At 38.7% G+C, this 12,949-nt stretch overlaps 1 protein-coding gene across 3 annotated transcripts in view; it reads left to right on the top strand.

The window, feature by feature from the left end:
• Positions 1-12,949, top strand: part of LOC117435482 (E3 ubiquitin-protein ligase HECW1) — a 189,535-nt gene that overhangs the window by 32,834 nt on the left and 143,752 nt on the right. For 2 of the 3 annotated variants that reach the window (XM_059014511.1, XM_059014498.1), the window contains exon 2: positions 12,061-12,385. In XM_059014511.1, coding sequence (XP_058870494.1) covers positions 12,061-12,385 — 325 coding nt within the window. Of the gene's footprint in view, positions 1-5,046; positions 5,105-12,060; positions 12,386-12,949 lie in introns of all 3 variants that reach the window. The other variant, XM_034058677.3, reaches the window with a different exon arrangement.

The raw sequence follows: 12,949 nt of genomic DNA, 5'->3' as shown, positions 1-12,949 counted from the left end.
TCGGGTCATTGTCCTGCTGAAATGTGAATTTCCTCCCCAGTTTCAGAGTCATGGCTGACTCAAACAGGTTTTCCTCAAGGATTCGCCTGTACTTTGCACCATCCGTTCTCCCCTCTATCCTGACAAGCTTCCCAGTCCCTGCTGAAGAGAAGCATCCCCATAACATGATGCTGCCACCACCATGCTTGACAGTTGGGATGGTGTTGACTGGGTGGTGTACAGTGTTGGGCTTGCACCAGACGTAACGCTTGGAATTTAGACCATAAAGTTCAATTTTTGTATCGTCTGACCACAACACTTTTGTCTTTTTTGCAAACTCCATACGTGCTTTAAGATGAGGCTTTTTGAGTAATGGCTTCTTTCTTGCCTACCGTCCATACAGGCCAGCTTTATGTAGGGACCGGCTTATTGTTGATGTGTGAACACTGACTCCCATCTCAGACACAGAACTTTGCAGATCTCTAAAGGTCATTGTTGGCTTCAGAGTGACATCCTGAACCAGTTTCCTGCTTGTCTGGCTGCTCAGTTTGGGAGGGCGACCTGATCTGGGTAGTGTCTGGGTGGTATGATGCATCTTTTACTTCTTAATGATGGACTTCACTGTGCTGAGAGGGATATATATATATATATATATACATATATATATCAGTTAACTCAAGGATATATATATATATACATATACATATGCACAGTATATATATATATATATATATATACATATACACAGTATATATATATATATATATATATATATATATATATATATATATATATATATATATATATATAATTTGCCCCCTGTCTGATTTTCTGCATTTTTGCATATTTTTGACACTGAATGTTATCAGATCTTCAACCAAAACCTAATATTAGATAAAAGGGACCCTGAGTGAACAAATAACACAAAAATGTGATACATATTTCATTTATTTATTAAAGAAAGTTATGCAACACCCAGTGCCCCCGTGTGAAAAAGTAATCGCCCCCTTAGACTCAATAACTGGTTACGCCACCTTTAGCAGCAATAACTGCAACCAAACGCTTCTTGTAGTTATTGATTAGTCTCTCACAGCACCGTGGAGGAATTTTGGCCCACTCCTCCATGCAGAACTGCTTCAACTCGGTGACATTTGTGGGTTTTCGAGCATGAACTGCTCGTTTCAGGTCCTACCACAACATCTCAATGGGGTAGGGGTCTGGAGTTTGACTAGGCCATTCCAAAACCTTAAATTTCTTGTTCTTCAACCATTCTGATGTAGACTTGATTGTGTGTTTGGGGTCATTGTCTTGCTGCATGACCCAGCTGCGCTTCATGGACTGATGGCCTGACATTCTCCTGTAGAATTCTCTGATACAGAGCAGAATTCATGGGTTCCTTCAATGATGGCAAGGCGTCCAGGTCCTGATGCAGCAAACCATCCCCAAACCATGACACTACCACCACCATGCTTGACCGTTGGTATGAGGTTCTTACTGTGGAATGCAGTGTTTGGTTTTCGCCAGACATAACAGGGCCCAGTTGGCCAAAATGTTCCACTCTTGACTCATCTGTCCATAGAACATTGTTCCAGAACTCTTGAGGATCATGCAGGTGCTTTTTGGCAAACTTGAGATGAGCATTCATGTTCTTCTTAGTGAGCAATGGTTTCCGCCTTGCTACTCTGCCATGAATCCCATTTTTGCCCAGTGTTTTTCTGATGGTGGAGTCATGAACACTGACCTTAGCCGAGGCGAGAGAGGCCTGCAGATCCCTGGATGTTGTTCTAGGGTTCTTTGTGACTTCCTGGACGATTTTACGCCTTGCTGTTGGAGAGATTTTGGCAGGACGGCCACTCCTGGGAAGATTCACTACTGTCCCAAACTTTCTCCATTCGGTGGAGCCCCAGAGCCTTAGAAATGGCTTTGTAACCCTTTCCAGACTGATAGGCATCAACAACTTTTTTCTGGAGGTCTTCAGGAATTTCTTTTGTGCGTGGCATGATGTGCCTCTAGAACCTATGTGCTGACAACTTCACTCTGATGGTAAGGGCCAAAGTTAGTCAGATTTATATTGGGCAGGGCTGGCCCAAATCAGGCCTGGTTGTTAACCAAAGTACTCAAACAGTTGACCCTAATTATTTCTTTAATTGGGTTGAGTTAACTAGGGGGGGCAATAACTTTTTCACACCTGAAGATTGCATGTTTGATTACCTTGCACACCAAACAAATGAAAGAAGCACCAAACTTTGGTGTCATTTATTCTCTCAGACTCCCTCTATATACTACTACAACCCACAAAAAAATCTGACCAAATACAATGTGAAAAATGTGCAAAAATGCAGAAAATCAGACAGGGGGCAAATACTTTTTCACAGCACTGTATATATATATATATATATATTTTATATTAGTGCTGGGACAAATCTCAGAATATTCAAACAAATAAAGTATTCGGATACAAAAGAATGATGTCCGTATTCTCTAAAAATACCTTGCACTTATTTACCATCTCACCAGAAATTGTGCAACAGTTTAAAAAATGGCAAATGTAAAATAGCTCTGTGTGATATGTGATCAACACAACAGCTCAAGCCTCTATTTAAAAGTTTTAGACAGCAAAAAGTAAACAAACCAGATTATGCGCATGCACACATAGTGATCTTTATGGAAAGCCATCAGGGTCAAAAAAGCATTGTGCTGCTTTAGAGCGAGTCAGAATCTCATGCGACTGAAAAAAGGCAAACACGTAATTCTGAAATGCCTAGCTTAAACAGTGCCCAACTTGCTGGAAATGTTGTGTAGTGATTTTTATATCGATTGTATATATTATATATTTTTTTGTTGTGACTTTCTGTTATGTGGAATGTAATAAACGAGAACCAAAACGGTGAGTTTTTTCCCCCTTCCTTTTACAACGTCATTTCCATGTTTGTTTTATTTGAAGTGTTTAAAGTAAAATGTCAGTTTGTGTTTGTTTGTTCAGCTACAAAAAGGCACAAGTAAACCTCATATTATTACATTATGAAAACGTGTCTATGGCCACTGTTTACTGTAAAGAAACTGCAATGGCAAGGAACTAGAAAAAGTAAAAAATAAACAAAATGTGGTGTAACTTTATGTGCTATTTATTTTGGGAATAAACAAAACAACGTTTAACTTGAACTGCTATTTAGTATCCTTTGTTTTTTAGTTAATTCACTGGGGTAAAGTAAGGCCTACACAACATATTGTTTACTCCTGGGATATTTTTTTTTAATTTACCGTGTTACATTGTGTAAAGTCTTGCTATAAAATAAAGTAACACACACGGGCCACGACCCCCTGGCCCTGCTGCTATGCTGTCTCTTCCTGCGTTCTGAGCAACCTTTTGAAAACAAACATATATCCAAGCAAATATTTATATTATGAGCGAATATCCGAACATGAAAATCCTGTGTTCATCCCAGAACTAATATATATTATTATTATTAGAGGTCGGCATGGGTACCCGTTGGGTTTTAAATTACCTGACCTGAACCGGGTCTCTTTTTACTACCCGGGTTCATTTGAGAATTTAAAGAAAATGTAGCAAATATGACAATGCGGTTGTAACGCGGGTCTCTGGCCGACATAATAAAGACAATGTTAAAACAAGCTTTGCATTAGCGGCAAGTACACCTCAATAATAATAACTGCAGTGACTATTCTTCTTAGAAACTAAATTGGAAAGAAAACAACATAACAGCATCCTTTGTTAGTGATAATTATCCATAAAATAATAATCGTGTGGCTTCCAATACAGAATGCTTTATCTACATTTATTGCACAGGTATAGTTTCTTACCAAAAACCTGATGCGCGTCACTTAATCCAACTCATATAATTTATAAAACTATACTTGATAGGATAATCATTCAAAGAGGTATGTCTTCCTGACACACAGCACTAACCAATAATGTACATTTTTGTCAATTGGTAGGCGGTTACGGCTTCGAAATACCTCCTCGAAATATTTAAATGATTTTTTTTTATTGTTTTGTGTGCCTGAGTTTTTGTACGTGTAATATGAAGTGGGCCATGCATGTGGCCAGGTCAGAATAGGGAGACCAAAACTGAAAATGGCGGTGCAGCAGATGTGAGTCCCAAAATTGACTGTGACGCTTGTCTAAAAAACTGTTATATCATAAAAATCACTTGAGCCGAATGTAACTCTGTTTGTCAGTGATGCTGCTCTGTTTTCCAGCAGACCTCTACACTCTAGACATTCAGTCCATGTTGCATATATAACACATGTACATAAACTGGTTGAAAATAAGCCCAGATAAAACTGAGGTTTTGTTAATTGGTTCTCAATGTCACATCTTCTCCTGTTTTGTTGGCTTAAAACCTGTAATATAAAATATATTTGTTTATTTACTGATTTGTTTATTTTATTTATTTAATTTCTGTGACACACAAATGCTAGCCTATATTGGGAATAATATAATATTAATCATGTCACAGTGATAAATAATTCCATAAATCTTGCCTTTTGCATTTCCAATCATTTTATTTGTCTCCAATATGCAAATGTAATAATGTGTTATAGTAAATTAAAATATTTTAAAACATGATATCTGGTACTACACTAGCTAAAATAGATACATGGAGGGTGACATTTTCCCCACCCTTTCAATGTCTTTTTTCTTATCATTAACCAACCAGCTGCTTCCCTTACTGACTGACATGCTTTCACCCTGTTAGATGCTTTGATCAAGAAGACACTGAGGTGAAATGACCCAGGAAGTGCAAATGTAACAGATTTCCTGAGAATAAGGCATAGAAACTGAGAACTTATTTTACCTAAATTAGTACCAGATATCATGTTTCAAAATGACAATACAGTGTGGTATAACATTTCTTTCTTTAGAACCTGTTTAGCTAATGGCAGCGCACAACAGATCAGGGTTATGGATTTTTTACAAGACAATTTTTATGATATTCTGTTTTATGATGTCCCACTATACACTACAATGTATGCTATATTTGTTAATACTGTGTCAAACTGTCTTTAAGCTGTGTTGGAGTAATTTGATTAACTCTTTCTTAGGAATTGATGTGCTTTCAATTGACGGGTCAATATGCTGCTGCACCTGTGCAGTGTTAAGGTCAGTCCTTCTTCTAAATTCTAAAATCACCCATCCCATTCCATTAGAAAATCATAGCCATTTGTGATGGAATGTAGCTTTGTAAGCAGACTATAGTGCACCTTTTACACCATGGGCCTGATTTCTTAAGGTCATTATACTGCATGCAGTTTTTTCTAAAGGTCCCTGAGTTCAATGTCCTGGCTGTGCACAATATTGGTGATCTTTGCTGGGGATTCCACAGGAAGCAATGCATTAGCTCTGGCAATCCCGCTGGTTAGGGAGGCACAATTGGCAGTGATGTTTCACCTCATTGCACTACAGCGGACCCTAATAGACAGGCACCCAATGAGCTGAAGCACACTTGCAGGGCTGGGCTTTGTCCCCACTGACATCCACTCTTGAATTTCTGGGACACCCACTGACCTTCAATTCTCTGAAACTGTTGCGGTGAGGGACCGTAATTGGATATTCTAAATTGAGAAAATTAGGGCTAAAATAATAATTAAAAAATGTTACAAAACTAAAAACAAACAATGTACAGTAGGCGATTTACATCTGATTTGTGAACACCTCTGGAGTCATAAAGTATATTGGGTTTTGGACAAAACTGGGAAGTGGGCTATGACAAGAACAAGTCTTAACCCTTTGCGGTCCATTTATTCAGTGCCTGTCAGGCGTGTCAGGTCTAATTTATTTTCACACAAGCTGTTTATTTTACATGCGTTGTTTAAAAGTAATTTTATTCACAGTAAAACAGGTTTAAAAGGCACTGCATATCAACCTGACACTCAGTATTGCATCTCCAGCCCTGCCCCACTCCTTGTTCGCTGTATTTATCATATATCTCTTCATAGTTGTTTATACTGATAAATCATCTCCTGATCACTCGATCTATCACCAAACTCCTCAACAATGCTCTCCAAATCATTATTTTATTATTATAACGTCTCAAAAAGCTTGGCAAATGTCTGCGATTTTCTTTTTTTTCAGCTTCTCTCTACCTCCCTTTACCATAGTGATCACTTAACAAAATGGTTGCTTACAAAATTTACAACCCAGTTTTCCTTTTAAAATCTCCATCAGGAATCCATTTGTAAATCTGTGATTTTTCTCAACACAACCCATTACATCACACAACCAAAGGCTTAAGATTGGCTCAGTGGTTGTTTTCTTTAAGGACCCCCAATCACTGACTGGTGTGAGCCATCGACAAACATCGAATTATATTTCCTTTTCTACAGCAGCTAAATAGTAAGCCTTTAACCTAGGCTCGAAAGAAGGTCACATACAATATTATTTCATCCGATTCTTGTAGATATCAAAATGTTGTTATCGTTTAGTATATATATATATATATATATATATATATATATATATATATAAAAGATCATTAGTTACAGTACAATTTATGATGCACCTGGTTGTTTTAAACCTTCCACCCCCAAAGATCACTTAAAGCTAACATGCAAATAAGACCACACCCCTTAAGTTATGCCGACCACTGGCACTAATGCAGACGGAAAAGGACAATGCAAAGTATGTCACCAAAATCGCATCAAAATTAGGGGCAAGTGCATTTTGCCCTTACATTAGAGGGTTGCCCCGTCATTAAAATCAGGCTCTTTGACTTTTTGTGATCAAGTTAGTACAGTATTGAAAATCTCTAGCAGTAACTTTTCATATTAACAAATTTGCATTTCAATTTTATTGGATATGTTTAGAGGAAACATATGTTACTTAGACTAAAACCTGATGGTGGTTTACTGTTTCTGCAGATGCATAGTAAAGTACATACAGTGCAGAAATGTTGGGAGTATCTCAGGAATAAATGCCAATTTTCAGCACAATACATTTTATTATTTACAGTTGTAGCAAGTGCAATGTCATAGACAGAATAACTGGTTTATATTAACTGTTTAAAGTTGTAAACATTTGGACTTTCAGTGCTATTGGTAGGAAACATTTTTGATGTAATTTGCATTCACATTCATTCTCCAGATGGTCACTACAAATTCCAGTACCAACCTAACATTCTAATGCAATCCTTTGATTGAGAGACTAGGTACTTTAAATGCACTGTGCACCTCAGTGCCATCACATCATGTGGGAACAAATCATTTAGTTTTTCATCTGCCGACTCACCTTAAATAAAATACATATATTTCCACACCTATATATTTTTTTCTAAACTCCTCTACATACTATATCTTGACAAAGTATCATCATTTGTTCATTTATTTCACTACATGCTATATATGTGTGCATTTTGAACAAGTTATTATACATTTCCTAGGAAATTAAACTGAAAATATTGCATCTGTGACTTTTTTTTAAGACATTGAGCCCCCCTTTTCTTTAGCTCAATGTGGTTAAAAATTAAGGTCAAAGGTCAATACATCAAGACATTTTTGTAAAAATTAAAAGTCATGAATATATATAGTTTTTCTTTTTTTGTAATTACATTTTTATTAAACAAGTTTATACAAGTATTGAAGAGAGCAAACACTGTCCCATCCCATCCCTGAAGTCATCATTCAAGAGAAAGAAGGCAGGGTCCTGCGGGAAATGTCTCCCGATAAGAGAGGCAAGGGTGTCAACTACCTGTACCCAAAAACTGCACGTCCGGACAGTCCCACAGCACATGTATCAAAGTTCTGGGTATCCCCAGGTTACACAGATCAATAAAGGGATGGAGGGCTAGCCCAAAACAATGTCTCTTGTGAGGCATCATGTAGGTTCTGTGATAGATTTTGTAGGGTATAAACTGATGGTTAGGATTCTTTGACGCTCCAAAAATATGTAGAATTATTCCATATGGGTGAGCGTCTGTGCCATTTAACCTTGAGACCCAAGAATTTTTCCACTACAAGAAATGTTTGCAAAGTATACGTGATTATGGGCCCAAAGAGCAGAGAGCACTTTCTGTAAGTGAGACCAGAGAACAATACACCTTGTAGTCTAATGGGTGATGTTAATCCCTGCTCTATTTCTTTCCATGAAGAATGCACAGTTGAGTTCATCCAATAGTTTAGTGCCTGTAATTGAAAAGACCAGTAGTATAATTTTATAAAGTTTGGGCAAGCCCAACCGCCTTATGGCTTCTTACATTGTAATACAGACCATTTAATATGAGAGTTTGTCATTCCAGACAAACTTTCTCAATAAAGAGTCAAGTTTTAACCAATAGTTCCCCAGATGAGGCAGTGGGAGCATTGAGCTAATAAAATTAATACACAGGAGGATATTCATTTTAATCATTATTATTATTATTTATTTATTAGCATTTCTTATTTCTAATTGAGGCAATACGGGCAGGAACCGATGCTGGTTGTAACATCCATCTGCTTAAGTCACTCTCAATTTTTTTTAGTACGTTCGTATAATTATTTTTGGCAATTGCAGAAATACAGGGACGTATCTCAATACCCAAATAGGTCACTTGCGGTGCGATCAGAATAATTGGAGGGATATTAATTCTGACTGCCTCAGCATTGAGTAACATTAACATCGATTTTCAGGATCTAAACGTTTCGTTAATATCTTTTGGGTTGGAAATAAGACCCTTTACAGGGGAGTTAATCGATTGGATATTGAGTCTACTTTCCTGACGGCTTGATTGACTGCCATCAGAATAATACTTACGTTTAGTGATATGCATAAGAAACTCAACTCGCTGTCTTAATAGATTGTTCAATTCCGTCTTTTCCGCTTTTAGTTTAAGTTCGGCATCTCTACTGCAATTAGATTTCAGAGCCTGTTCCAGTTTACTGCAACTCAGCTCTAACTGGGAGACCAAATTCTATTGTCATGCACAAAACCTTTGACCACGACCCAAAACAGTGGTGGATCCGACACCGAATCCTTGTTAATATTAATGAATTCTGTCAGTTTTGTTTTAAGCTGTGAGAGAAATTCATTGTTCTGGAGAAGCATAGTATTGAACCTCCACCTGGATGGTTTGCCCTGGATAGTAGATAAGTTAAGTACAGCTAAAATTGCATTATGATCTGAGAGAAACTCTACATTCCCTGCCGAAAAGTTTAGCTCAAGGGAAGAAAGGATATAATCACTCCTTGAAAATGTTTTATGGTGTGGTGAAAAATATGTATAGACCCTGGCAGTTGGATTTTGTGTACGCCATAGATCAATCAAATTTAGACCCTTAGAAAAATGTCGGAGTGCTTTAGAGGCTGAAGTTTGTGCATTAGTGATACACATGTTGGATATATCTAGTATACAATCAAAGCATGTGTTCATATCAGCCCCAATAACCAGTATATACTTTGTCAACAACAATAACTTTTTGGTTAGCCATTGAAAGAATACAGGGTTGAATATGGTGGGTGCGTATATACTAACAAACGCAACATTTTTACCTTGAATGGAGGCTCAGCAGAAAGTCAGTCTTCCAGTTTGATCAGAGCTGACTCTCTCTCAATTGTTAAATTTATATTATTTTTCATCGGTATGAACACTCCCTTTGTTCGTGAGCCATCCCCAGAAGCAACAATTAGTTTATAACGATTATTTTGAAGTCAGAGCGCATCCTTGGGCATTAAATGTGTCTCCTGTAGTGACGCTACATCAATATTTTTCCTGTGCAGGAGATCCAGGACCCGTGCACGTTTATGTGGTGAATTCAACCCTATAACATTAAGGGACAATACCTTAATATTAGCCATTATCAAAACACCCCAAGCACAGTGAGAGAATCTGAAATATTCGAACCCAGGCACAGCATGAGATGAGAGTTTCCAAGTATGTAAAAGCACAAGGACATTTAAGGTCAAACAAGAAAAAACCAAAGGCCCATGTATCTACCCTAGTTATACGTCCAGTAATGTTGTATTATTAATAAACAAGACTGATAGAAGTGGTATTGTTAAAGCAGAAAATAGAAAATAAAGTTACATGACCTGTAGAATTATGGTATTGATTAACAGCAAGTACTATACAATACTAGTCCCCTTTTGAGTTCAATATAGCACGGTTGATGATGCTGCAAATGCAGAAGGAAAGTTACATGCCCTGCATAGTCTTTCTCAGAGACAGTAGGTTGAAATTGGATAGACTTTCTAGCAGATGTCACCAGCGCCAAGGAATCCAATCCAGACAAAAAGTTCTCCACTTCTCCAGGGGAATCAAAAGAAAGCTTCTCACCCACATGAGAAACCTTCAAGACTGCCTGGTAAATTAAGAAGGATTCCATGTCCTTCTGCCGAAGTTTGGCTCAAACCGCCATAAAGGCCTTCCTGCTCTGGGCTGTTACCGGGCAGTAGTCAGTGTAGAAGCCCAAGCGACGGCCCCCTGCAAGGGTTGGTTATACTTGCCAAGCCCCCAGAACAACATGGTGCGGGGTCTATCTGAGCTGTTTGAGGGACTTGAATAGACTCGATGGGCTCTGTTGACCTCAATATTAGCCATGGAAATTGAAGCGAGGGCTGAGATCCAGCGAGGTAGCATTTTTTGTAGGAAACCGATGGGGTCATCACCTTCAAGGCGTAATGGTGAGTTTACCAATCTAATATTGTTTTATGGTGGGATCTGTTTTCCAGGTGGTTAATTTTAGATTGGAATTTGTCAATCAGAGTAAGACAATGGTTAGTGTCTTTTTTTATTTGGCGCACATTGCCTTGCAAAGTATCCACTTTAGCAGTCACCTTCTCCATAGTTTTAACATGGGCTTTGAGATCCTCCTTAAGTGATCGAAGCATGGTTCAATTTTCAGCGATGTAATCCCTGATCGGGCCTAGCGCTGTTCCCAAAGCCTCTGATAACATGTCGGAAACCATACTGCTATCACCGGGGCTAGATCAACAAGCATATTGGAGGATTTAAAACGTTTGCCCTCGGGAGTTTTTAAAGGGGACACTGAATTCTTTTTGTGCGCTGCCATCGGTATAAAGGGATTAGACAATGTAGTAAACGCAGATAAGCAAATCACTTACAAAATGAACTAAAGTAGGGGGTAACAGACAGGAGCCTAGTGTAGTATGACCATCTCAGATTTAATTTTCTTGATTTAATGTAAATTGCATATTTTTTCCTAGATTTAACCATCCAGATTTTTTTCCTAGATTTAACAGTCCAGATTTAGCTGAATACATAAATGTTTGAAAATTGATCTTATTGTCATAGAGAAATACTGTCCTCCAAAGAGGGAGTTCATGACAGAAAACCCTCCAATCTGTATGAAATGAACACCGCTCGCAACCCCCCCGCCGACTCGGGAAACGGCGGCTGGAACACGCGCCCTCCGAAACGTGCTCCTGCCAAGCCGTCATTTTTCGCACTGCAGATCCACAGCAATGCCATCAGACCTATAGTGCCGGAGGACAACACAGATCTGGCGGCTCCACTGCAGAACCACAGGCGCCCTATCGGCCACAGGGGTCGCTGATGCGCGGTGAGCCGTGGATTCCCCTGCCGACCTAAGCCCTCTCTACCCGGGCAGCGCTCAGCCAATTGTGCGCCACCCCCTAGGAACTCCCGGTCATGGTCGGCTGTGACATAGCCTGGATTCGTACCTGCGATCTCCAGGCTATAAGGCACAACCTGCACTCCACACGGAGCGCCTTTTACTGGATGTGCCACTCGGGAGCCCGAACATTTATTTTTAACATCATTACTATCCCCAGCTACAAAACCTGTTCTCTTCAATTTTGAAACCAAGGTTACGCCACTGGCCTCAACTAATTTGTTAACAGGCAACCAAAAAAAGCAGAGCTATTATTGACGTAAAATTTGAGGCTAGCAGTCTGGTATAGCTACATGTTCTAAACTAATGTTAATGAGTCTGTTGTGGATTGAAATACTGTGGCATCACTATTCCAAACAAAGCCCAGTTAAAGTGTGTGGTTTAGATCTTAGCTCTTGACATTCATCATTCTGTATTCTGTTATGATCACTTAGATTTTCAAACTCCATCCTGTTTTGAAAACTAAACATGAATTTTCCCATCTTTTTTGTTTCAGAACTTGTACCAAAACAGGTTTCTAGGCCTGGCTGCTATGGCATCACCATCCAGGAGTTCTCAGAACAGACGTCGATGTAAAGAGCCAATGCGATATAGCTACAACCCTGAGCAGTTTCATAATGTTGGTGTCCGGAATCAAACCCATGAAGCCATCACCATGCCAAGATCTAACAGTGACACAGACCTGGTTACCTCAGATAGCCGCTCAACGCTGATGGTCAGCAATTCTTACTATGCCATTGGGCAGTCTCAGAACATTGTAATTTGTTGGGACATTAAAGAAGAGGTAGATGCCGGAGACTGGATCGGAATGTATCTCGTAGGTGAGTGTTACTGTGAATGTTGCCATTTATTGGTATTTAATTCCTCAACAGCTTTTTTTTAGTTAATTTTGTTAAGTTCTTTACAATACAGAATAGTATGCTTATGTTCTTGTGATTTGTAGTTGTCTTTTGTTACATGCATTGTTCATCAATAAAATGTGTTTTGCTCAGACAGCAGATTGAAAATGTTCTCCAGGGTTAGAAACTTTAAAGTCTTCGTGAAGTTCCTGAGTCAGAAGCAACAACAGCTGTTGGCATCCTTAAAATATTAGGCTTATTTTTTATTTTCCTAAAAAAATGAACACTTATAAATTTAGATTTTCTTTTACTGTATTTAAAAAAACCCAGATACAATAAACATTAATCCTCATTCCCAGATACATTGATTGGGTTTTTGGATCTGCCTTCCCCAAATTCCGAACCCCAATAAAGTCTGTGTGGACAGTACCGTTGACAGCATACTTCACATAGCATATCACTGCTTCAGTAATGGAACTATCTGTAGAACCATCCAAGATAACTGACAAATATTTAGCAGAGCCATTCTGGTTAACTGGGCTGGAC

Source organism: Acipenser ruthenus, chromosome 3 (assembly GCF_902713425.1).
Source record: "Acipenser ruthenus chromosome 3, fAciRut3.2 maternal haplotype, whole genome shotgun sequence".
In the NCBI taxonomy this organism is placed as follows: domain Eukaryota; kingdom Metazoa; phylum Chordata; class Actinopteri; order Acipenseriformes; family Acipenseridae; genus Acipenser; species Acipenser ruthenus.
The sequence above is the reverse complement of the archived record's forward strand: the minus strand, read 5'-3'. Positions and strand labels throughout refer to the sequence as shown.